Source organism: Chelmon rostratus, chromosome 12 (assembly GCF_017976325.1).
Source record: "Chelmon rostratus isolate fCheRos1 chromosome 12, fCheRos1.pri, whole genome shotgun sequence".
NCBI classification, from domain to species: domain Eukaryota; kingdom Metazoa; phylum Chordata; class Actinopteri; order Chaetodontiformes; family Chaetodontidae; genus Chelmon; species Chelmon rostratus.
Window position 1 is genome coordinate 17,604,768 of NC_055669.1, and position 27,686 is coordinate 17,632,453.

The window sequence follows — 27,686 nt, forward strand, 5'->3', positions numbered from 1 at the left end:
GGACTGAACGGACTGGCTGACACTGGGATACCGCAGGGCTGCAGCGGCGACTCAACATATGATCACATGCCCATATCAGCAAAGTCTAATCTGAAATCGGGGCCTTATGTGTTAGATCACATTAGTACTTATTTGCTATATCTACAGTGCAGTACATTAGAGGGTTCAGGGACTGAGGCTGATTAGAACATTTTAGTTTTTTTGTCATGCAGGGAATCTGTGGACGCCCCAGAAACAAGCTGGCAACTCAGGCTTTAGGTGTAGCTGACTGCGTTGCCCCCCTTTCCTCATTAATGTCCCCATGACCCCTGCAGAAGTCAGATAGCCGGGTGTCAGACAACCACATGTCCTTATCAGAGATCTAATAGCAGCTGAAATTCCCAACATGGCTACTGCGATGAGTGCATGCCTGTAGCCGCGCCAGCGTTGTCGTGGCTGGCCGTCGCAGGACGGTCATCTTCCTCGGCCATGACCCGGCTGATGTTGGGCCGGACTCTGGAGCGCATCTGTAAAGGCGTCCTGCTGCTCTGCCTGCTCCACTTCCTCATCATGATGATCCTGTACTTTGACGTCTACTCGCAGCGCTTCGACCTCTTCAGCCGATTCAACAACGGCCGCAACGGGTCCAGGAATAATGTCAGCGGAGCTGCGGGGAACGGACATCATTTTTACTATTACAACCTTTCCAGGCCCAACGCGACGCTAGCCAGCTACCTATCCACGGGCGAGCTGGTGCCGAGCGTGCAGCCCGAGACCAATCAGACACCTTCCCCCAAACCGCTGCCGCCGTGCCCGGAGAATCCACCCGGCCTCGGTGAGTACTGGGTACCTTTTCACTATCACCACCATTTTCAACTGCTGTTAAGAAAGAGTCATATATTGAGTTGTTGATTTTCATTTTTTGTTTGTTTGATGTGTAAAATGTCTACATTATGAAAATTGAGTTATTATAACACACTTTGAGTCAAAGAGTAATGCAGATGATAGCAGGCTACATGACTTCAGGCACGGCTAGCTGGCTCTGCATCCAGTCTGTCCCTGCCATGTAGCCAGCAAGCTAACGCTAGCTAGCCAGCAGTCTGCAGACGCTGGGCTGCTGTGTTGCCGACACTCAAATGGCTTGAGCAGACGTTTGCAGGCTTTGCTGCTCTATCTGTGCTGCAGCTGATTATTAAAGTGGATATGCGTGCTCGGCTCGAAGTACTGACAGTCCGCAGCTGTACGGGGCGACATGTTTTTTTTAATTAATGCTCATGACAGCCTTGCAGGTGGTGCAGGTCTGCTAATGAAGTCATTAAAAGGCATCATGTTGCATTCATGGTTTAGCTTTTCTGCATTTTGCAGGAAGAAAATTGATTAAAATTGTGAACTGTCCCCCAAGCTTAAAAAGGTTTTATTGTTTAAGTCGAGCCTGACTCGACTTAAGTTTCTGTCAATCCACATTGACAAAAACTGGGTTTTCCGCTGTGTCTTGTGCTCAGAGTAAATTATTTTTGGGCTGTCGTGTCATTTTAAACAGCTATCCTGCACTATTATGCACTGTGAGCTCCTATTATAGCTTATTAGAGCTTATGAAGTCACAAAAACTTTTTGATCTGAATGAGTGAGCTTGAAATGAGAGTTTAGTGTTCACTTCCCATCTTGCTTCATCACCTTTTCTGATGATTTATGTGCTAGATTTGTTTGTCCAGGCGGCTCGTTGTATTTGTTGTTCGTGCCTGTACGTTCTGTATGCCCGATAACGGAGGATTTGTACATCATTGATTAGTGTAATGAAAAGGGAAGCGGAGAACTGTAGAACTGATTGTAGCTGGAAGCTGCAGGGTACTATTTTAAATTCAGTAAATAAATGCATCTCCAGTCTTATTCCAATTAGCGGGAGAGCAAGTGTAGCCATAATTTTGTTTTTCCGGGTCAGTCTGCAACATAAAATGGATTTAATGTCAACGATTTACACAGTGGTTTTTCGACCTTATAGACTCACAGTGGAACCATTAGCAGAGATTCATGCACACGTGTACAGAAACACACACAGCAGCTCAGGTACTCACTTTCAGAATATTTCTTTTGTGCCTTAAACAAACACAGATGTAAAAATAAGTAAATTAAGAAGCTTAGAGCAAATTAGAGGCTGGTTGTAAACATCTTGTGTATAAACAAACAAAGTTAATCATTCAGTGTTTTACAACAAAAATCTGTGTTACTATAGATACGGGATAGATACAAATCCCATAATCCTCTTTGTGTATTGAGGGGAAAAAAATCCATACATCATCACCATAAATGCACCATGGAATTGTACAGGCTTGTTGTTTTTAGCTCGGTATGAATTGCCCTCATCAGCGAAAAGCTTTCTAATGAACTAGCAGTGGCAGACACACACGCACACGTGCACACACGCACACACGCACACGCACACACTTGTCATACAGTACATAGCTTGGGAAACAAGGTGGAACGTACGCATGTACAGCTCCCCTGCACATTTGTATGAGAACCTACGCACACACTCTTTGCTTGTGCCCGCGCGCGCACACACACACACACACACACACACATCTCATTATCATCAGTATCCATCCACCCAACAAATCAGAGGTTGATTGAGTCACACTGAGCCTCGGGTTTACTAAATTTATAATTACATAGTGGACACAAACGTTATCTCACACACACACACACACACACACACACATACACACGCAGACACACACCATCATCTCTCTCCAGCTCTCTACCATTAATACTCAGAGATAATAAAGCTCAGGCAGGAGGAACTAACTCCTGCTGTCTTTATTTCACTGACTGGTGATCTCTGATCTCTCTGATCAACCGATCCTGTTACCAACGAGGCTAAAAAAAAACCCCTGCTGTAATCAGCTTGAAAGGAATAGTCCCAGAATTTGGGAAACACACGTGTTCGCCTTTTTGCGAATACCATTATCCTCTATCTCCTTGGTAAATATGAAGCTGCAATCAGGTGCCAGTTAGCGTAGCTTAGCACGAAGATGACAGCTTCTTGTGTTTACACTTTGGCGTAGAAATTAAACATTGATTAGTGACTTTGAGAAGTAAGAAAGCAAATCCATCCAAAGATGTCAAACTAGATCAGGTCAGGTGTGAGTCAGGGACGCTGGGGTTGCCTTCGCCTGCAGGCTCCCACTCCAGTTGTCAATAACCTCGGCTCTGGTTATCTCACCCAGATTTCCCTCTCAGGTGCTCTAACGCTTAATGAGTAAAAGCAAATAAATAAATGCTCTGTTCAAATTTTCTAATCGCTATTTTATGATCACAGCCCCCCCCCCCGTCGGCTCTTATCGCACCCTCGCCGTCTGGAAAGTTCCCTTTTGTTTGCTTTCGTCTTCGGTGTTGTCGCCGAGCTGATTTGATTTGACATGCATATTTGATGTTACATAGATTTCCATCCACACGATGAATCCAGTCTTTCTTTCTGGCATCCACTCATTAATTAAGAAACTGTCACTCATATAAATCGTATTAATGCTGCATGTGGTTGTTGATATAACTGATCTATTATCCTTTTGTCAGGTAAGACTCAGCAGCACTTTGCTGATGAAATGAAAATATCCTTCCTTATTGGCTCCCACCTGTTCCATCTGTAAATGAGCTTTGTAAACTTTATCCCTCGCAACCGGCATTATGTTAGTGTCAACATTTCCCCCCAGTTTTTTAATAATATGATATAACGAGGTTTGTTACGTGCTTTGAAATTGGGAGTGGGAGATAAAGCCGTCAGGTTGATTTGTCTGACGCTGAGGTTCGCTGATTCCATTATTTGGCCTGGAATTGGCTGTCACTGACTCTAGATTTGGCATTCATACCAGGCACAGGTGTACTCTTGTAGCTTATCTCTGCCTTTTCTCTGTGATGGAGTGGCTGCCTGGGGGCTGTAATGAGCAGGAAGGCAGAGAAAGACTGAGCGAGTCTGTTTTTCAGTCACAGGTGCACAGAGAGAGAGAGAGAGAGACAGAGAGAGAGAGAGAGAGAGAGACAGAGAGAGAGAGAGAGAGACAGAGAGAGAGAGAGAGACAGAGAGAGACAGAGAGAGAGAGAGAGACAGGATGGTGGTATGATGGGTATGATGGTCGGTATGAAGTGAGGCAGACAGAGAGGCGGGATGGAGTGAATGAAGGAACAGCAGGTGGAGAGGTGAGGGGGTGCTGGGGGGAAAAGGGGAGGGACCTTGGATAGAGGTACACACACACACACACACACACACACACATAGAAAGAGAGAGAGAGAGAGAGAGAGAGAGAGAGAAACAAACAAGCCCTTGGCTGTCCCAGAACACCAGCTGACAGGTGCTGCCTGTATGAGTGGCGAGCATCCACAGTTTATATCCTGTGTGTGTGTGTGTGTGTGTGTGTGTGTGCGAACTAGCATGTGGGCTATGCAAATCGGATGTTCATCAAAAAAATGCCAAACAATGTCAAAGTCGTCGTTGAAAAGCTACGTCTTTTCCCTGTGGAATTGTGAATGTGAGTTGAAAACGTGTTTTTATAGTTTTATTTCGACGTGGTTCTCTTTAAAGTATGTTTCATATTCTGCTAATTTGTTTTACTAATCGCCTTGTGGTGCAAACGTAATTGCCAGCTCCTCAAATGTGAATATTTGCTGGATTTCTTTGTCTTCTGTGACAGTAAAATAAATATATTTGGGTTCTGGTCAGCTGGTTTGGCAAAACATCCAATTTGAATATGTCAATCTGAGATCTGGGAAATTACGTTGGAGATTTTCTTTTACTAATTTCCAATATTTGACATTTTGACAATGACTCGATTAATCGATGATAATGTCATTGAATTTGTAACCCAGCATCATATTTAACAGGATAGCCTCCAAATGCAGCTCAGACACAGCAGGTAAGTGGGTCTGACGAACGTTCAGGCAACACTCCTCCATGGTGTTGGAATAAAACGTCTGATTGTAGGGAAAACCCTGATTTCAATAAACTGCATCCACATTTTGGCAGTTTGTGCAATATTCTGTGTTTTACAGGGCAACCTTAAGAGGCTGATATAATAATTTTCTAAACAAACGCCTGAATTATATCTGGGTTTTTTATCAAAACGTTTACTTTAAATGAGCTGAGCCATATTGTTCACCGCCTCCCGCTCTTACTTCCTGCCGCGATGGAGTTTGACATTTAACTTATCGGAGACGTTGCGTGTCGATGGTAAAGCTCCGCCAATGCACGCTAATGCAGGTGCACGATCGCGCATCGCAAACACGAAGAGGCAGAATCAGAAATCTACGAGTTTATCCAAAGCAAGCAGAGCGGCAGTGATGAGCACGCCTCTAATCCAGATTCAGTGCAGCTCTGCACATCCCGCCTGCCGCTCTGTGTAAGATGTTTATTTCCTGTGCTGACTCGTCATAATAATGGATATGATGTTGACTCAGACTAGTGGGAGGAACACATGTTCAGTGCACTTCTGTGTTATGACACCTGTGCTCTTTGTGCAGTTCCTGTATTCGTGCACATGTTTTTCTTATTTTCCAGCATTGGATGACTCCTCTCTTTTGTTCCTGTGTGTTATCGCTGACCTTTGGAAGCCTTTTACCGCTGTTACCTGTGAATTATTTGATGTGGGACCGGCCTCAAATTAACAGCAGGTGTTGCATCTGTGATCTTGTAGCCGGTGCTCGCTCACACATCCTTGTGTTTGCGTGTGAATTCTTCTCAAGCTTGAACCCTGTTATTTATTCTTGCTATTAATCACTTCCTCCTACGCACGCGGCGGCGGACGCTTGAGCACTCACACACACACACACATGCAGCTCAGCGGGAGGTTAAAAGCTGTTTTCCAGGCCTTGTTTTAATTGGGCGCTCTACAGGGGGTTTCCCCAATCAAATGTAATTAGCAAGAATTGAGTGTCTTCTTGCGGCGTACAGAACTGCGGATGTTCGACTCGGAGCAGGATGCACCTGAGCCGTCCTTTTCCAGCAGGACACGAATATAATGAGTGAGCAGAGAAAAAGTTTTGTTCCAACAAACATGCAACCAGAAACATCTGCGTGCATGCGTGTGAATTTCTCCTGCATTATCTCCATGACAGTGTGTAATTATCAGACTTGTACATATGCACAGTCAAGGATGTCCTCAACAATGGCTGCAACTGTGGCATCCAATAAACATGAGTATCATTAGCTTTCTGTAGGAGTAATGTTTTTAACTTCTCTCCCTCGTGTTTCCTGCTCTTCTTTACTGTACATGGTGAAATGTGACATTTTGGTGTTGTCATCCACTGTTGTTCCTTACTCTCTGCCTCCTCTCTCTGTCCTCGCATGAGTGGACTTCATAGCCCACTGTCCCCCAACGTATTCAGTCCCAATAACCACAAAAAACGCAGAAAAATAATCAATTTTGGAGTTCCTTATTCTGGCGGCCACAGATCAAGCAGAGCAGCCCAAGCACCCCTCTCGAGCAGAGCAGCTCGAAGTTATAATTCCTGCGCTGCGGCGTGGGTCCGCCCCAGCCCAACAGCGACTCGCCTCTCCCATACAAAAGAGGTGCCGCGAAGAAGCGCGGGCTCAGCGCTGAGATCCTGCCGCATCGCCGAGCCGCTCATCTATCATGAAGCGCGAGAGCAGTCGGGGCGAGGTCTCCAGAGAGCTCATCTCGGCCGCTTGTATCTCATTCATTCAGTCACTGTCCGCCGTGCGACTCCTGTGAGGGTTGGAGCAAAGATTTATCGGCTTTGTCTTGGCTGGGTTTGTTTTCGGAGTCGTGCGACGCAAGTTGAGCTAGTTGTTAATTGTCATCACCGCCGCCAACGAGGTGAAAGCTGCAGGCATGGTTTTCATGAAACTTGGTGGAAGGGTGTAGCACAGGCCGAGGAAGGACACATTCAATTTTGCAGTTACATGAATCATTTTTTTCTGAGTGGTGGGAGTAACGGTCAGTCAGCCATTCACATGCACTTCACCGCTTCTGCCGTTCATTTCACAAGCATCTTCATCACTTTCATTTTCTTCACTTTGTGTTTGTTACTTCCACCCTCGAGGCCACTTTCCTTAACTGACAGATATTAGTTTTGTGTTATGAAAAGATGAATGTAAGATGAGTTTTCATCCTATCAGGATGATTTCAATCCATTAGGTGCTTGATGCTTAATCACTCTTTCTCCAGTTGGAGAAATACGATGACTGTATGTCACATTTCTCCTTCACAGGTAGCAAGGATCCTCTGAAGGATGCACATGAGGTCGCTCAGACTTCATGCAGAAAGCAGTCGTTAACGGAGCGCTCGGTGGTTTCATTGGAGAACAGCTCTAACTGCAACATCTCTGCAGTTGTAACAAGGCGTTATGCTCAAGCTAAGCTAAAAATGTCGAGTTCCACAGCACGTGTTAACGTTCTTAAAAACACGTACAAATACACATGCAGATACAGTTTGTAGATGCTTTTTGCAGACGATTCATCCACTTTTGGACCAGAGAGGTGTAGTCTTCTTTTATTCATGGCCAGAGAGTAATTTGGATGAAGTGGCATGTCCCTCTTAACCTGAACTCTACATGTGTGTCCTCCGAGGGCCAGACCATCATGAGAGCCTGAACCATTTCACCTCCTCCACCGCCTCCTGGCAGAATGTGAAATTAACTGTTAAAACGTCTTTTAAAGCCGGGGCCGAGTCCAGGGAGGCGCTCCCCTCCTCAGACCTTCACCTTCCAAGTGCTCAGCGAACGGTGAATTTGTTGCACAGCATGTTTTATGACCTGCCTCCTACATTTTTAATAAATGGTTTAAATCGGGCTGCTCAGCTTCAGAACAATGCCCAGTGTTGGCTCAGGCGTGCTGCCGTATGTGGTTATAGTTTGTATCTGTAAAAAGGTGGCTGGTGGTTTATTTTGAAAAAGTATTTCCTCACAAATTCCAAACAAGGAAAACGCTGAAAAATGAGCATGAAGTCGGATGCGGTGTGTTTCATGCTCCCGCTGACTGACTGCAAACAAATCAAGAGCTTCAAACATGAAGTCTTATGGACCGACAGCAGACTGCGTCATTGAGCGCTGTCAGATATCAGCACTAGTGACTGACGGCAAGTGAAGCAGCGTTTTACTGCACCTTATGTTTGTATTAATCTTCCCTGCTGCCAAGAGCGCACTAAGAAATAATTGAGCATTATTAGCCGCAACTAGAACTCACAACTGGTAGATAACAGGACAGAAAAGCAGAGCAGAGAAGTATCAAAGGAGTTTATGTTCATATTTTGCACCCCGTGATCTGCATCCAAAGCAGGAAGTGCATTTATAAATATATATATATATATGTCCTGACTCAGCTTTTTTATTAACCACAGCCAAGCTCTTCCCGAACCGTAACCACACTGAGGTTACCATCTATAGATGCTGCAAGCAACAAACCTTACCATCACAGGTCAGATAATTGCTGTGTGGTCCCTTGCTTGACAAGGAGCCTCTAAACTACATGGGGCACGAAGCCAGTACATCACATTTCCACTTCCTGATGTGTGTGCACGCATGTTACCATGGTTACCACATGATCTCGCATGAATGTACAGCGTGCATCGCCTGCATGCATTAGGAGATCAGTTTCTTGACACATGGTTTTGTCTGCTTTGTTTTCACACTACCAGTAAACCAACCAGCCAATAATCGAATCCTGCCGGCAGCAGGGTTTGATTGACAAACGCTCCCAACGGGAGCCTGAACAAGGCGGACCAGACGGGAAAACACACCAGAGTCTGTTTAAACAACGGCGAACCGGTTAGATGTGGAAGCGCCGTTCATGTTTATATGTGTTAAAAGAAGAGATGTGCTGGCGGCCACAGGCATCCCTTCATGAGCGCCGATGAAGACAAAAATTATATCAGAAGTGAATCATTGCATTCCACGAGGCTTCAATAGTCGTCAATAGTTGATGAAAGTTGAAATAACAAATGCAACATGTTTTATTACAGGCTTCTTCAGCTTCTCCTCTTGTCATTTAATAAACACGCGACTGATCTTTTCTGCTTCATTTTCCAGAAACGGCTACGCGGCTAATTCACGTGTTACTGTGCAGTACACACAGTGTCTGTGCCACAAATAACCTGTTCCCCCGATATTCTGCCTCACGCTGTAAAAATCTGGTAAACTACGAACGTAAGCTGAAATAGCCAAGAATTCATGCCTGCCGCCGTGTTTATTAAGCAAGAAATAACATCAGTCCGGTGAGAGAGGAAAACAGCCCATTTTCCTCGCTGCTTTCAGTCAAGCCAATAAACAAGGTTGTTCCCTTTAGAAACACATTGCTATGCACTCCCACACGGCGAGGAAGCCTCCGCCGCCACGGCCGCGGAGGCAAAGGGCTCTTGACAACATAATGGCTGCCATAACTTCATTAAAATGGCCCTGCTTGCCTTCCTCAGTGCCATTCACGTCTTTCCTCAGCACTGTTCTGCTGTGTGTGTCGGTTTCCATCCACGTGTGCCGGCGACGATTTAATTAACTGGCCTGTCTTTTCATCAATCTGTCTGGGTGTTTGGTTGCTGCGTGCTGCTTTCTTTTCCCTTCTTTTTCTTTGCAAAACATTTATCCCCTCTGCAAAGTTCTCCATTGTCCTCGTTTAGAAACTGAAGGCGCACAAGCAGCGTTAGCAACGGCTGCGCTTTTCCTCCAGTGAAATATGAGCCGCAACTCGACCGTTACAAAAGGTGAAACGCCACGTCATCTCACTCACTGTTCCCGTCTCACTGCTCTGTCATCGCACAGTGATCCCGTATCAACTCAGCCTCGTCTCGCTGTCTGGCAGAAGGGGGGGTCTCACCAACACCGTGTGGATTCACGAAATGCGATGTGAGGCGGGAAAGGACACCTTCAGGACTTGGTCTGAAGTGGTCACTTGGTGCTTGAGTGGAGCTGATTGTTCCGAGGCCGACAGTTCTGTGTGTCGTGTTAGCGGACGTGCACATGTGATGTGTTATTATTATGTCATATGATTTAGAGGAATTGTTCGTATATGCATTTGTCCTTTTCTTGTGTTCAAATGAACACCAGTGGAAAAACCCAGCGGTGCCACCAGTGGATACCAGCATAAGGAGACATTATAAAACAGATTGTGTCCTTTAATCCTTATTGGGGCTGCAACTAACTATTATTTAATTTTTGGCTTAATCTACCGATTATTTTCTCAATTAACCTATTAATAATTTAGTACAAAATGCTGAAAAATTGTGAACAGTGTTCATCACAGTTTCCCACAGCCCAAAGTGACGTCATTTACCCTGATAAATGACAAAGAAAAGCAGCAAATCCTCACATTTAAGAAGCAGGAACCTGCAAATATTCATCATGCTTGCTTGAAAAATGACAGAAACTTTTAATTGATTAAAAATAGTCGGAAATGAATTTTCTTCGATCAGCTAATCGATCAATTGACCAATTGTTGTAGCTCTAATCGTCATTTAAATGGATGAAAAATTCTTTTTAATCAGAGACCCTTCCTTGCTGCTGTGTGTAAATGTGTAACACCCACCAAAGAATCCAAAAATACATCCTATTGAGCTTTGAATGTCTGTTGTCATATTTTATGACGTCATCACCCTAAAAAAAATCCTCAAAAAAAATCCTCAATTTGAAGAAGGTGATTCATCTGTATTGTTTATGTGGAGGACGTGTTCTCGTCCGTCCCTACGAGCCGCCGTGTGCGCATCCCAAATGTGTTGCTGCCGCTGTATGTCTGTCTGTACAGATCCTACTGTCTTCTGCTGCGTGTGTTTGCCGTCTCGATGGGGTAATAAAACGCCCCCTCTCATCTCGGTCCTACCGGTTCAGATTGACTTTTAAGATGTGTGTGCCCTAACAAGCAAGCTCTCCAGATGATAAATGACAAAACACACTGCCTCCACGCTGATGTCATCTGGCAAAACACTGTCGCTTTCTCTCTCACATGAACACACACACACACACACACCCCGAACACATCGTCGGGTACAGCCATGAGAAAACAAGGAGACGAGATTTTGAGGATACAAAAACAACTCCTGTAGCCTTTCAATGTAAAACACATCAACATTTGAGGAGACAAATAAATAAAAAATTGGCAACGTTTCAAAAAACAAATATACGGAATAGAAAAGGCGGCTGCAGTGAATATAGGATGGGGATGACATTTCCATAGATAGTACCTGCGTGGCGGCGCGCAGTAAAGCTAACACACAGTCAGGCTTCCCACCTCATTCATACAGCACAACATCCAAATAGTCTTATCAATGTAGAATTTTTAATGTTATTTCCAACTGAATTCTGCAGATGTTGTTTTAAAACTTGAGAGAATCAAAACATGCTGGTGTTCACAGCGAGTGTAAACCTGCACGATGCCGCAGGGAGGGCGGTGATGGCTGTTGCCAGGGCAGCAGCAGCACATGCAGGGTCAGGGTGAGGCAGCTGCATGTGGACGGGGAGGAAGTTTGATTTCAGGAGTCACATAACCACCTTTTTGTTTTTTCTTTCCTCTCTTATTGCATTTTGTTGGGTTTTCTGTTTGTTGAAACATCGCGGGGGAAAGAAAGAGAGGAACAGAGATAAAGTCGGCCTCCTGCTGCACACATTGCACAGGGGAGGTGTGGGTGGTCTGCCGGTGCAAATCAGCAAGAATAAATAAAAAAGAAAAAATATTGTGCGGTTTTGTAATAAATCCCTGAAAGAGGGCAGGTGGAACCAGGTTATAACGGCGCACACAGGAAAAATGAGCGCTCCCTATTTTCTACATTTGAGTTATCAGATCAGGCACCTTTTTTTTGTGAGGAAAATTGTTTTGCGTGCGTTTTGATTGTTTTAATTGCTTTTTTTAGTGTTATCTCTGAAATCTTCACTTTGTTTTCTGAAGTCTTGCATTTTGCTCGTCAGGCACCTTGAAACAAAAAGCCGCTTTGCAGTTTTGCGTGTTTTCACCCTAACAACGACAAAGGGGATTGTTTTAGGTGGAAAAGGCCTGTGTTCCTTTGAGCCCAGTGATTATCAATAGTTGTTGTTTGGAAGATGCTGTGCATCTGAACTCTTTCGTGATGATTTATTGGTTGTATTGTGAGACCTGCTTTCTTGTCCAGATGTATCTGTGCTTGTGTGTGTGTTTATGTGCAGTTAACAATGGGTGGCATGAGAAGATCAAAGGGATTTGCTGACATCTGTATATGGGACAATCCTTCAACCTGCTAATGCAGGAAGTTTATCTGATTGGTCAGGGAGAGAATAGAATGGGGACAATATTTGATGACCTGATAATGACCTGCAGTACTACACAGCACTGCAGCGCTGTGGTACTATGTCTGGTTTGGTGACAAGCTTACAGTTTACAGCAGTTGATTTTAACATTGAAATCATTACACATGATATCATTTCTTAGCCATCAAACAGGACTCAATAGCTTTGCCCTGATTCCATATTACATAATGCTTCTATTTCTGGTTAGCATTGCATTGACAATTGCAGTCGAGACAATAGCGTCTTTCAACATCAGACTCATAAATTAACCACATTTTGTCTGCATGCTGACATCTTTGAATACACTTAATCTTGCCGCTTTGTCTGTAAACGTTTTGTTGTGTTATCCTCTCTTCATCAGTAACATCTGGCGCTGAACTGTGACTGTTTGATATGGTTTTCTACATATCAAAGGATGGGTTTTGTGGGTGGATGCGGATGCTCGTTTGAGAGCGTTTCCCGCAGTGTTTTCTGCAGCGTTTCCCAGTTCATGACTCTGAGGTTGTCTGAGGTTACTCCTCACTGTGCCGTGCCCTCAAAGACTCCATGTCCACAATATTCTGCTAAACACACAACACTTTGATGCCTCGCAGACCCGCCGGCCCACTGTGGCGGTTTCACCTCGCTGAGGCATGAAAAGAACACGTTCTTATTCTACCGTAAAGCCAGCAACAAGATATATGCAACATCCGGTTAGACTTTCAAAATAAAGCTTGCTCAGAAACATTTCAGGTGATGGTAGTAGTTTGGTTAGGTTTAGATCTTAGTTAGGCCTGAAACAGCTACTTCCTTAAAACGATCGACATTGACACAGGAATCCATCCCTGCTCTCCTGTGTGAAAGACCTGTGTGTGAGCCACCTCGCCCCTCTGCTCTTTTCACGCCTTGGCGAGGGAAAACACGACACTGACACGATATCCTCCAATGGATCGATGGGTCTGTTGCACGCAGTGGCGTCTGACTGGGCTGCAAAATCAAGTGCTCATCATAGAGAAGACAGTTTCTACAGTCTTGTGTTCGTGTGGCATTAAAGTTTGGGCAGAACATACACAACCACTGTTCTCTTGGATTTCTAGTAAGTTTCACTCTGCTCAAATATGCAGAAATTGTCTGACTGGGTGAGAGAGGCAGAGAGGGAGCGGCAAAAGCTGCATTACAGTTTGTTTACAGTAATCTGATGTGTTGTCACAAACACCGAGTATCTATCATACTCATGGCTACACACATATTGCTTCTCCATATTGTAGCAGCTTCTGATTATAAAACTAAATTAGCTGACCTTTAGCTTTCTTGATTAGCCTACAAAGTTGGTGTTGATGTTTAAGAGCTTTTATGAGTTGATGCGGGAGCCGGTCGTAGCCGACTCCATTAATTAGACCACTAATCAGGGATGAGAGTAATCACTGGCGTCAGGCAAAGAATCGTCTGGAAGTTGTGTGGAAAGAGGATGGAGATATGGAGTATAGGTCATTAGCTATGTATCATCCAGGAGTTCTCCTCCTCAGCACTTAAATGTTTAGACTCGCTGCCGGGCTGAGGTCATATTAGCAGAGGTCGTTTGGCTGGGTCAGAAATATGACAAAAAGTTCAGTGGCTGTAATCTGAAATATGTGGAAATATTATGCTATCCATCCTCCTGCTCCTGTTGTCATGTGCTGATGAGGTTTCCCCAAATCCGTAGCAACACTCCTCTGTTGCTCTCAGCGGGTGGTGGGAGAGGGTTTGTGCATTAGGGCCGCTATTAACAGCCGACGATTGTATTTCGAAAAAGATGATGTAACTTTTGGGTCATGCAACAGCTGCAACTCTCGTCAAACCGTGAAATCTCAGCAGGCTGTGTGGAGATAATGTCATAGCCGCTAAGTGTTGTTGATGTCTGTTTATTTTGCTACGCTTAAGAGAGCTTGAAGGCTCGAGGGACGGCAGTGTCGTCAATCAACAACTGCTGGATGGATTGCCTTGAAGTTTGGTTCCTGTATTCATGGTCCCAAGAGGATGACCCTCATGACTTTGTTGATCCTTGAAGCGATTTGGAAACTATTGGAAAGATTGCCGTGAAGCCTGATGCGCACCTTCATGCCCCCCTCAGGATGAATTGGTGATCCTTTTTATCCAGCAGCATGATCTGGTCAAAATTTTCATTTGTCCAATACTTTTGTTTATGATCAGTTGCCGGCAAATATAATCATATTCCCATCATATTATGTAATATGCATAAAACGCCAACATATGCATCTGCTCCATAGTGTATGTAGACACACACACACACACACATATGCACCAGCCTCAACCTGGTTTGATTAGCATGATCTTAAAGAGCAGGCTCGCTGCCAGCAGGAAAGAAGCAACGTTTCAAAGGCCAAAACTCAGCTGCTCAGTGCTCGGATCAATCACATCAAGCCATGTTGCTGAATCCCCTGCGCTGTCGTGCAGTTACTGTAGTTTACAGAGACGATGAATGCTGTGAGTGGGCTGACACTTTGTCATATTCACCACGCTGCGAGGTTAGCTTTTAATGTGTCTAAGTAGGTGGATCTCAGCGTTTTCAGCGAGGGAATCGCCGTGTCTTGAACATCACAATGCTTTGCATATATTCATTAGTGGTGCCGAGGGTTGCTGCTTTAATGTGCAGCCCCTTTGTAATGTAAAGCTCCCACAGTAACGACGGAGTGTTTCACGCTGTCTGTGGTGAAAACTGCACTGCACTGGTTATATAACCCTGAACAGGCTTCCAGGATTTATCAATATCTCTGATATGATGTAAACCTAACCGTCCTTTTATTGGAGGAAAGCGGTTAGACAGGGCGAAGCGGCATCAGCTCATTTGGGTGTGAGGACAGGCGGGTTTTGTGTTTGTTTCACGTTCCACAGAATTCATTTTTTGAGTCAGCGTGATGCTCCGGTGTCACCGTTCAAGACGTTTTCAAAAACTAGGATAGCTCAAGAATGTGCTTTTTGACTTAATGTAACATCTATTTCTATTCAATCAGCACTCAGCGCACTTCAGAATGAGAGTGGAGCCTGTGTGAGCCATTTAGAGCAGCATGTACGGAAGAAACAAAAGCAGCTGGTTTACAGCATCACACAAACAAAACACTATTTTTCCTTATTTTGTGGCAGCTTCACCTCTGATGACATCAGTAAATTAGCTGCCCTATAGCTGCAAGTTTGAATATCTAATAGATGTTAAACTGGGCTAAGATGTGATAATTCTGAAGGCCAAGGCGTACGAGTCACATCATTTTCATACTCAGCAGCTCTGATTAATATTAAGATTGTCGGAACAAAACATCATCGTACATCCCACAAGCACATCTCAAGGCACTCCTGCGTTGGTTTCACCTTTCATCCGTGATGATCGCTACTTGGGTTCACCATGGCCATTGAGCCAAGAGTCTTGCATTGAATGAGGCACTAGCATGTGTAAGAAATGAACAGCAAGCTGTCAAGATATAAGACAATATGCTGGAAAAAGCAAAGAAATGGAGGAACGCATCTCAGCGAGAAAAATAGCATTTCTGGTTGTTTTTCCTCCAGCAGTCGTCAGAGTAATTACTGCCCCCTCTCGTGGAGACTTTGGTGGAAAAAGTAGTGATTTTGGCACTAAAGGTTTTTTGCATTTTGCCTGCTTACAACATAGGTCACCAACCAGATGTTGCTGTTGCTCACCTCCAGCTCGTGCTGCAAAATGTTTGCACATAAGTGCAACCAGCTGGCGATGGCGCTCCTTCTCCATGATTGTTGGTTTTTGTGAGAGTCCCTGGAATCACGTCTCTGAAAAAGTTTTAGTACAAACAAATATTAGAAATTGGTTAAATCTGTTGTTGTGTCTGTGGTTTGTCTCTTTGAAAACCCTCTAGTGTTAAGATCTTATGATACAAAACAAGAAAAGAGAGATTGTGTTTAAGTTTAAGAAATTACCAGTCTGCCATTTCTTTATAGTAACATCTGTATTGTGGTTTCTTGCCTTTTCATCCATCTAACTCCTCTGTCCTCTATCTGTATATGTTTATTACATATATATTTCATTCAGACATTTTTTTTTTATTTGGCATGTTGTAATTTTCATTTTCCCCATCCTCAGTCACCTCAGGCTCGTCTTGTACATAATGTTCAACGCTGCCGCGTCCCGCCCTGTTAAGAACGAGTGTGAACCCTCAGCACATAAATAGTTAAGCCACTGCCAAGCCACGCAATACAACAAATCACCATTACAATTTAATTATGCATGCCGGAGCACAGTGAGAAGTGTTTACAGATGAATGGCTGCCGTGGACCATCATGCCTAACGGATTAGCATTGTGAGAGATTTGATGTGGATTAGTTAAAAGGATTATTACTAGTTGTGGTGCATCATTGGACTACAAATAAGGGGTTTGGATATATTTGGAATTTGAATGAATGGGATGAGCTCTTGCTCCTGTATCGCGGGGAAAAGGATCTACTAAAGAATTCACATTTGAATAGAAATGTCACCTCATCCTACTTACTCTATTTTTGTCCTGTGTGGTGTGGTGTTGCATTGTGTTACTATCACCCACTGCAAACATTGTAGCTCTGTAAAATTCCCTTCAGACCTTCAGCACTTTCTATGACAACTTTTTGTTTTTATATTATATATATATTATATCTATATAAGGATTGGTAAATAAAAGTGTGTGTAGGTCTGGCGGCTCTTGGTGTGACAAAGTCTGCGACACGGTTCTTGCGCCTCTGCAAACACACACACACACAAGACTGCAACCACAAACCTGCACAATTGTAATTGCGACTGGTGTGTGGCCATTGAATGAGTCTGTGACTAAGCCAACTGCGAATGGCTTCTTGTTGATGATTGGCTCGTTGGTCTGTGGGACCCTCAGTCTAATCCCTGTCTCTTCCCGGATCCCAGATCCAAGTAATTACTTTGATGAGTATATTACCATAACCACCCGGGGTGTAATGGTACACAGAAGGCACAGTTTGGTTCAGACCCTGGTTTAGGAATCACAGTTCGGTGCAAGTTTGACGAGGAAGCATTTTACCTACTGGCAAAAATGGCACAACCCTGATTCCAAAAAAGTTGGAACACTGTGTAAAACATAAATAAAACCGAATGTGATGACCTGCTAATCCTTTTTCACATATACTCAATTGAAAACAGCACAATGAGAATATATTTAATGTTTGACCTCATTAGCTTCATAGATTTTTGTAAATATCTGCTTATTCTGAATTTGATGCAAGTTCAAATTGAGATGCAATTTCAAGCAAGTTGTGACAGGAGCACCTAAAGACTGGGAAAGATGTGGAATGATCCAAAAACACCTGTTTGGAATATTCCACAGGTTAACAGGTTGATTGGTAACAGGTGATAGTATCATCATTAGGTATGAAAGGAGCATCCTGGAAAGGCTCAGTCGTTCACAAGCGAGGATGGACTTTGTGAAACTGTTGTCAATCAACACAGTTTGTTTGCAGATGATTGCATTCTGTTTTTATTTCCATTTCACACAGTGTCCCAACTTTTTTGGAATCGGGTTTCTAAACACTTTTAATCATAGATATACTGAACATTAGTCTTCGTACTGTGTGGTCTGCGTGTGGCTGTGTGCACTGGACCGTGACCCCTGTGCTGCGATGGCTCCGCATGAACACACTATGAACTAGTGCTTTATGAACTTTTTAATAAACTGTCATATTTCCAAATACCTTAACAAGATCAAGAGTCCCAGATATCCACTTGGACTGTAGCGCAAATAAATCTGATCTAAATGTAGACAGTTTTGATGTTTTGGCACTGTAGTGTAGCGTGCTGTTTCGGTGTCTTTAGTTCGGGCGCGCTTCTCTGCTTTCTGTCCAATGTAACTGGCCGTGGTACATGAGATTAGATGATATATCGTGTCATTTAGTGCCTCCTGTCTCATGTTACGCGTAACGAAGAGTAAAGACCTCTCTGGTTAATAATTCACCACGGGGGAATGGGCGATGGAGGAGGAAGAGACAGAACCAATGAGAGGGGGGAGCCCAAAACGAGGGTAAGGTAAGTAGAGGAGGGCTGGAGGAGAGAGATGAGCTGATGATGAACAGATTAAAGATAAATAGAGGAGGTGGCAGGGAGGATGAGCAGAGAGGGGGATCGTGAGAAGAAGTTGGGAAATGAAGAGGAGGGCGGATAGAAGGAGCGTTTATTATTCCAGAGGCAGCGGCGTCGTGTCTGTGGAGAAGCCACATCCTCCATGGGAAGAATAGATCCATTTAGAGGGTCAGGAGGACACACACACACAGACGCACAGATAATGAGCTAAGTAGATATTTGTTTTAATTGATAACTAGTTGGCCTTAATATTCATGAGTAGCCATTTTCCATCCATAATGAGGAGCTGTACTACATATGAAATGAAGCAGAGCGTACACTAGAGCCAAGAAAAGTTTTAATTGGACTTTTGTCACAGTGATATCAACAATTTAGTCAGTACAGATGAAATTTTGCCTCTATGCAGTTGCTTTGGCACCGTGCTCGATCTTTTAGTTAAGAACTTTTCCCAATTTTGAATATGTGAGTGTTTTACCTTCCCTCTTGTGGTGCCATCTGGTGATTCATCTCAATGGATCAGGCCAGTGCATCAGCTAACACCTCTATTCAGGCTATTAGGTGACTCACACAATGCCCAGGCAAGGAAAGTGGATGAACGGTGATTTACTTAACGCGCTCTGCAAATATTTGGACGGGGAGGCCATTGTTTGATGTGTCATCGCCGTTCGCTTTGAAGGCTTGAGATTTACTCAACGGGTCGACAGACGTCTGGCAAATTAGCTGGACGGCAGTCAAAGTTGTGTGAGTCAAAGACGGCGCAGGAAGCAGGGAGGAAGCGTCAGGAGCAAGAATGTGGGTGCATGGAAGGAGGAGGAAGACGCTGGTTGGAGACTCGGAGGGTTTGCGTGAATCATACTAGTTCTGGTCGTCTGGTTTCATTTGGACTCAATCAGTCGTGGCACCAAATTGGTCGTGTAATACTTGCGAGAAGAGAAAGCAAAACAGACACATCAGGTATCGTGATGTGTCGGCTTGGTGCGGCTCGCTGTGGTTGTGAGATGATAAAACGCTGATGGTGTAAGAGTCAGCTGTTCCTCAAATGGAAGATAATTTAATCCACGCCACGTGAACCGTTACATGTCCTCCTTTAGGCTCTGAGACGGCAGCACGGAGACAGGAAGCAGGTTTGATGAATCACGCCCTGATGTACTTACATTCCTTCAGCTAATCATGCACACCATGCAACCTAACAGTAATTTAGCACCCCAGGGAGTCACAGCTAAATCCCCATAAAGATATACTGCAATATAAAAAAGCTGGAAGAAGAACTTGACAGATAAGCAGGGGTGTCAGGAGGAAAGTGGTGTTTATGTACGGCGCATACGGTTTTGAGCAAGTCATTGCAGATCAAGAATTTTTGTATTTTATTAATTTATATCTGAGTGGAGTTTCAGTCCGTGTTAATACGTCTGGCTGTCTTTGAATGAAGGCTCATGAATAAAAAGAGCTATACAGGCCAAAAAACACCATCCTTCAACTGAAAGCATGTACTTTAACAGCGCTGCATCACCTCAAATGGGGAATAAAATGTGTCATTAACTTTATGCAGCTCACCGTTTGTCAGCTTTATCATAACTATATAACTGTGTATTATCGATCTGTGGTGTTGCGTCCTTAACGCCAGCGTGTCATTTGTTTTTAGCCTGAAAGCGACACATAAATTCCTGCCGTGCACTCCCTTCAAAAGTGCATCTTCCAGTGTGGTGAAAATGCTAAAACCGGGTCTGACCGACCCAACTTTTCCTCTCCTGATAGCTCTTCGGATCTGCTGATATTTTTCCAAGAATTTCAAATACATAAACCACACTGCCTGACACTCACTGGAACCACTTTTATGTAAGTTAACATGAGGTGGGGGGATCTGAGTCAGCAGCCCACTGTGACTACGGTAAATCAGTGTAACTGGCTGGAATTTTTATCACATTAACAGAGAAACTGTATTTAATGGGGACGTCACGGCAGATATATGAGCCACTTCAAAGGTCAGTTACGGTGCTGAAACAGATTTGGCGAATCGGATCAGTGCATCCCTGCAGCTGACCTTTTCCTTATATGCCCCTCCACGTCTTCACACACACAGCATCTGTAGAAAGACGGTTTTACATGTGTTTGTGTACGTGCCAGAATTTGGGTCGAGTGCTGAATTTGAACCATTTCCAAATTTGTAAGAGTAAAAGAAGTTCTCATGGCTCTAAAGTTCCCAAATCTGATCAGCACAAATGAATGAAACTCTGAGGAAGGTGGCTGCAGCTCCTCATAAAACCAGTTCATTGTGCCTGCTCCAACGTTTCCCATTGTTGTGCATTACAGCGATCTGATCTTTATTCTATATAAAACATTTCAGAGTCAACAGTGATCATTATCAGTGAAAGAATACTGCACAAGTGCCTCTTTACTGTACCGCTTCCACACAGCAGCTCTTTATATAAGAGCACAGTCACCGCTTCCTCTAGAGACAGGCTCATTGACCGCGCTGTCAGTCACCCAAACACACACACACACACACAGCCTGATGTACTGTATTTTGTTGCACAAAAACAATCTCGTGCACGTTGAAGCTCTGGTATAAACACACAAAGTAACATGCACATATTTGAGCGATCTTGACACACACACTCACAGATTTCTGTCAGTTCAGCTAAATTTAGAGAAGAGGAATTTTGGTGCTGTTCAATTTTCAGACAAAAGCGAAACCCCTGAGCACAGAGCAGAGCCACCTGAGATTGTTGCCCTCTCACCTCGCCTGTCCTGCTCTGTGTGAGTGAGTGTGCGTGTGTGTGTGTGTGAGTGTGTGCGTGTGTGAAAGCTTCAGACAGACACTCCGAGTTCCAATTACAACTCCTCAATCTCGCTTCAATTACCTGTGAAGAGTTCATGTAGGCCGTTAGATACAGCCTTCTTTCTCTCCACAGACACACACACACACACACACACACACACACTAACTCACTTAGACACGGTGGGAAATCAATGCACTGAACAATCCAGGTAGTTCCCCTGAGTTACTGTAGACTGCCGGTTCAGGTGGTTGTTATTTAAAAGTTTGGTCTCTGGATCATAAAACTTCACATTCTGCTTTTCCTTCATTCATTAATTTACTGACCATCAGCTTTTCTCTGGTTCTTACAGTAGAAGGTATGCAGCATCGATCCATCATGTCTAATCACATGTATTCAGTAAAGAGCCAAGTACTAACTTGTCCTGTCTGACATCCCAGAGAGTAGAGCTGCTGCCCATTATTATTATTTATCTGCTGGTGGTTGGCGGCTCGGCCTTCATCATTCTTCTTATTGATGTTACTTTATGTTGCCCAAACTTGTTCTTCTTCTTAAAGTGCTTACTTTGCTCCAGTTTCTGGCCTCTGACCATGGCAGAAAGTGGTAAAACGCAACGTACAGTTCATGACAGGTTGTTTAGTCATGCTACTGCTGTGGCTTTAGTGATTACAGTGTTGGACTGGCTGTTGGTCCACCACTTTGGTCCAGACTTTGAAAAAAAGATCAGATCGATTTTTAAATTTACGTTTACATTACATATGTCGACTTCTCTGCAAAAAGGACGTTTGCCCAGCAGTTCCACCATGTCGTTCTTATCCAGAACCTCCTTCTCGAGCAGCCGCAGTGCCACCTTCTCCACTTCGGCTCTCAGCAGTCGGGGGGTTCTCTGGTACGCCTCCCTGATGAGGCTTCGAACCTCGGTGTCGATGAGACGGGCCGTAGCTTCGCTGTACGGTTTCTCCAGAACCATCTCACCCTGCCGGGGGAGGTCGAAGGAAACCTGACCCACCTTCACATTCATCCCAAATTGAACGATCTGTGCGTAGGCGCTCTGGGTGACCTTTTGGAGGTCGTCCTGAGCTCCGGTCGTCATGCGTCCAAAAAAGATCTCCTCAGAGACTCGGCCTCCCAGAGTCATACACATTCGGTCCAGCAGCTGCTCTTTGGTGTTCAGGTACAGGTACATTACATTTGAGTTGTGGTGATACCTTAACTTTTCATCTGGCATCGTCACTGAGTCAAAATTTGTCCAGTTCTTTAGTTTACAAACAAATATGTGCAAAAGTAATGACATTCCCATCAGCCTCAGCTGGACTTTGTGCTCAGTGCTAATTAGCAAATGTTAGCATGCTAACACACTGTGTGTGTCTAAGATGGTGAACATTGCATGCTAATCATCAGCATGTTAGCATTGTCATTGTGAGCATGTTGGCTTTTAGCTCAAAGCACTTCTGTGGAACCTCACAGAGCCGTTAGCTTGGCTGTAGACTTTTAGTCTTCTTTTTCCTGTTTCACGTCTTCATTTAGTTTCTTTCATATCACACATTTAGTTTTGAATAATGCAGGAACTAAAATACATAGAAACTGTAATTTTCTTTCGATCGGTTTCTTAACTCATTTCAACACTTCAGATTGCTCCACTCCAGTCAGCTAACAGGCCCACTAGCTGCATGGCTAACTGAGCTAACGAGCTAATAGCAGCTAGTAGCTACAACAGAGACTATATGAGCAGCAGTTAACAGTTACTCTGGTGATATGCTGCCCCTATCTGTTTGGAGCAACATTTGACATGTTGTACTTTTAATAACTGCAGGCTGTCAAGAACTAATCAATACAGCAGCTTTTACAGCAACATGTGCTCTCGTCTTATCACATCTGATCTCCTAACAGGGGAAATTAAAACTGCCTTTGCCCTTCACGCTCCGGTTTGGAAAGACGATCTGCATTGGGCGCATTTCATCATAATGACATCATCTGACCATGCTTTGTATGGATATGTCAGAGTGAATTAGAGCTCCCATAACCAACCAGTGATCTCAGAGATAAAAAAAAAACATAGTAAAGCTTCATGTGTCGCATACTGGTCCTGAAATCTTTGATCAGTAGCTGTCATGTGGACACATTTTGCCGTGACGTCTAATCTCTTTGCATTTAAGATACCATCACTGTGCATACAAATGACCTCAGCTGATACCTAAAATTGCTAATGCAGTGCAGTTGTGTCACCGACTTACATTCCCTCTGTCAGCTGTCAGAAAATAGCTAGCTAGAGAGATTGCCTCCCAACTGTCTCCTAAACCTCTTACGCCTGCCGTCCTCCTGCCGGCAAAATTCAGTTTCCCTCCCGCTGTGCTTCATGCCTTGTTTTCCCTCTTTTTTTTTGTTGTGTAAAGCCTTCATGTTCCCTGTGGATGATCAGCCACTGTTGCTTGACAGTTGCCTCTGACATGTGCAGCATTGTTTAATCTGAAATTAGCCCATAACACGCCTGACAGCCGGGGGTTGTTGTTATCACTTTAAAATGTTGGGCATCAGGCGCAGAGCAGGCTGGTGTGCGAGGCGGCAGGTCCGGTCGGCCTGGCATTTGAGTTGATTAGAACTGATGAAGCTTAAAGCGTGCAATACAGAAATAGCTTCCTAAAGCCTCGGATGACAGCAGAAATTTTAAGTTTGAAATCTGACCTTTTGTTAGGAACAGAAAGTATGAGAAATGGACAAATATTTGTTGAGCGAGGCGGCGGTGTGATACATGGAGGGATTTCATCCTGAAAGCCAAAGATCCACCTTTAAGTTTTTTGAGAAAGAGCATTTGATCTTTGTTTTAGTCTTTGAGTTCAATGAAAGAAAATAATAATAATTTACTCACTTAAAACTCATTGTGTCTGACACCAACTCCAGTAGTGCTGTTGTGTCACTGAAAGACCATTTTGACTGCAACTATCTATTATTTTTATTATCCATTAATCCGTCAATTAGTTTCTTGATTAAGCATTTTGCCTTTAAAATGTCAGACAATTGTGAAAATTGCCCTTCACAACTTCCAGAGGCCAAGTCGAAGTGTGCAAACTGTTCATGTTGTCCAACCAACATCCAGAAACTTAAATAAACTCAGTTTACTGACAAAGAAGATAAAGAAAAGCAGCAAATCCTCATATTTGAGAAGCCAGCAAACGACGAAGTCATTAACAGAGAATAATAAACAATAAAGAACTGATTCATTTTCTGTCGATCAAATAGTTTTAATGGTGTCGTACATTAAAAGAAACAAACAAAACACACAAAAAGGAGACAAAACAAGATGAATGCACTTATAGAATATTAATAAATTGTATTTCAGCTCTAATACCCATAGAATAGATGAGAATAATTTATCAAATTTGGAGCCAAATTTAAGTCATTTAAGTCATAAATTTGTGGAAGCAAATTGTGCAGAACGCTGTGAAATTGCACATTAAGGAGCATGTATACGGTTTATTGCTTATTGGTCGAGCCTGATTCAGTCGTGCAGACTGTGCATCTGGGTCTCATGGAAGTTCTGTTTGTTCCTGTGAGCCACTGCTGTTCAAACACTGTCACAGACATGATTTGGGGCAGGTTTTCATGTTTGCATATTAAAAGTCGAGATCGTGGTTTCTCCGTCCTTCCCACGAGCATCATGCCACACCCGTGCGTTCAGTCTTTCACAGCTGAGGCACTAATTCAGCTCCGCGAGGATGATTTTCACACAAAGACGCTCTCAGAAACGTTTGCTTGGTGCGTTCATTCCATGGAAACAGCTTCACCTCTCGGTGGAAATCAGGAGTCTTAGGTTATCTCGCATCATGCCTGGATGATTGCAGGGATGGATCCTCACATTATCCTTCCACAGACAGCACAGAGCATCGATTAAGAGTTTATTTATGTATAAACGCTTGATGCACTGGGCATCTGTTAAACTAAGCACATTTAAAGGATTTGTTGGCACCCTCCAGGCTCCCTGTTAAGGCCGTCTCTTTCAATGATCCTTTTAAAATTCAGCTGACTCGTGGGTGAGATGAGTGTGTGTTAGAGTGGTCGGAGGATAGAAGGTGGTGAGGAAACAAATTTCAGAGAGATCCGTGAGAGATTTGTTGGACAGAAGTTATTATAATTATGTCTTTTATGTTATTATCCTGCTTGATATGGCGTTTTTGTTTAAATGGGTTTAATTTCCTGTTTTAACTGTTTTCACAACCTCTTAATGGATACGAAACATCGAAAAAGTGCTGTATTATTATCAGAACCAAGTCACACGTGTCATTTTCAGAAATGTGCTAGTTTACTTGTGTTTGTTTTATTCAAACGCTCAGCACAAAATCCAGGAGTGCTTGTGTTTGTTTGCACGTTTGCTTGAGAGCTGAACGCTGCCAAACAATATTTTGGGTAAACAGTCCTCGTTCCTTTGCTTTCATCCAAATCAAAGCGGAGAGGAGATTTATGAAGGCATGTAAACGCACACACAAAGATGATGTGCTGCGCAATGTAGCGGCGTATTGCCAGAGCTTGTTAACTTCAAGTATAGTTCACCAGTCAGGAGGTAATTATAGTTAAAGGGCGCATAGTGAAGTTTTTTTTTTCTGCACTGCCTTTGGTTTACTAGAACTACTTCTCCTCTTACTCACAGTGTACAGCCTGTTGTTTGTTTTTCTATGCAGGTCAAGTCATGTTCAGCGCAGAGTGGCGTCTATATCACCGTCTTTACACCTGACATTAAAATGCATCCTGTATTCAGGTTGTATGCTGATGTGAGTTCACCTGACTGCATTGCATTTGCATTGGTATGAGGCTCCAGTGTCCACATTGACATGTGTCTGTTTGCTCTGTCTAGTTCTTTGTTCTTGTTCTTCTCCTTTCTTACACCCTCCTCTCATTTGCTTGGGGCCAAAAGAATCAACAAAAATACAAAAACAGATAAAGATGGCAGCCATCAGCGAAGCTGCCCTGTTGTCGGTGGAAGAAGCCGTCTTCCACAACAAGATGAAAGCGGAGGAGAAGCTGTTTTGTGCAGCTGTTTGTATTTCAGCTGCGGTCCATGCCACCGCCGTCCAGAGGACGGGGTCTGGATGCAGGAACACAGTCGAGGCTGGTGGAAGCGGATCGTGATGGGGACCTTCGCAGATGAAGACTGCTGACGCACTGCTGTGGAAAAATTTCCCGGTCTGCCTATAGAGAGCCAAACAAACCACTCTGGAAAGCAAGTAACGTGCACGAAGCGTTTAATCTCTATAGAGAGGAGACACAGCCACAGAACCACACGGCAGTAAGCAGTTCAGAGTTGTGCTCAGTGATCAGATGTTTTCACCCCATTCTTATAGTCTGACATGCCTTTGGTCTTAACAGAACTGGTTTAACAGATGGCAACAGAAAAACAGTCGTCTGCAATAAAACTTGATAATGTCCTGTTCTCAGGACTTTACAGTTAGGTGTGATAACATCAGGTCATTTACTTTGGCACCCCTGGGAGTTAATTGCAGTAGGTTACAACAACAAATCCACCAGAACATCCTCTAGTCAGTATAACAGTAAAACAGCTAAGACTACAGATCAACTATATAAACTAGGAAAACAAAATAGAAAAGTATAGAAACATGAAAAAATTCCATCACACGCACCATCAAACGTTTGATGTGCTGCGACCAGTCTTAAGACGTAGTCGCATTTACACCTGTGTTCAACGTCCGGCCAATCGGGTCACAGTGCGTCCTCACATGTACTGCTGTGCTCATGTGGTCAAGCACTGTCTGACTGCAGTCTGATGGTGAGATGACACTACAGAGAGTGAGGAAGAAGGTCGATGAATGTGACCAAATGAACGTGAATGAAATTTATCTCGTCCCGTCTGATAGATTTGGTCAAACAATGACAACACCTCTCTCCTTCACAGCGTCATCAATCTACATCTTTCTTTTCATTGTTTTGGCTGAGAGATCCACAGCGGCAGAACTTACATACTTCATCCAATGAGTACATTTTATTTCTCAGTAGCTAATTAGCCTGTGCTGCTGCCCAGCTGTCTCCCAACATATTGATTATTGTGGTCGATCAGTGATGCTGCTATAGATCTTGTTGATCTCTGCTAAGGAAGAAAAGATCAAGGGAAACGTTTCTGTGTACACATGGCCATGTGCTTGATTACTGGAAATTAAAAATCAAGAATGAGCAACTTTTTCTGAATGTTTTTTAATAGATGGCAAACAAGCAGTTTCTACAAGTCCTCCAAATGAAACAACAAAATATGTTGTTTTTAGGAGTCCCTCGGCAGGACATCTCGTTCGCGCCTTCCAAGACTGTTGGAAACAAACAAATCACTGTTGGAAAATCAGAACAGTTTTCTGATCTGACACCTCTGTGGTTAAGATTTAATTGGATTTCCACGCAAAGACAACTTGATGAGGGTTAAAATGGCCGAACATGAATGAACATGAACATCGGTCTGGGCGACGTCTGCCAAAGTCCGACATGTTGAGGCATCCACTCGTTCGACCTCTTCCCTGTGCGGACATCATGGCTCTCTCGCTATGAATCGGAGTCATAATTCCAACCTCCACCAGAGGGATTTGTCACTTGTTATTTTTGGGCATTTGCTG

General features: G+C 43.7%; 1 protein-coding gene across 1 annotated transcript in view; it reads left to right on the forward strand.

Moving 5' to 3' along the window:
* Positions 1–453: 453 nt before the first annotated feature.
* Positions 454–27,686, forward strand: part of b4galt2 (UDP-Gal:betaGlcNAc beta 1,4- galactosyltransferase, polypeptide 2) — a 148,735-nt gene continuing 121,502 nt past the window's right edge. Inside the window, exon 1 of the mRNA XM_041949589.1 lies at positions 454–814. Within this exon, the coding sequence (XP_041805523.1) occupies positions 469–814 (346 nt within the window). The 5' untranslated portion in view covers positions 454–468. The remainder of the gene's footprint in view (positions 815–27,686) is intronic.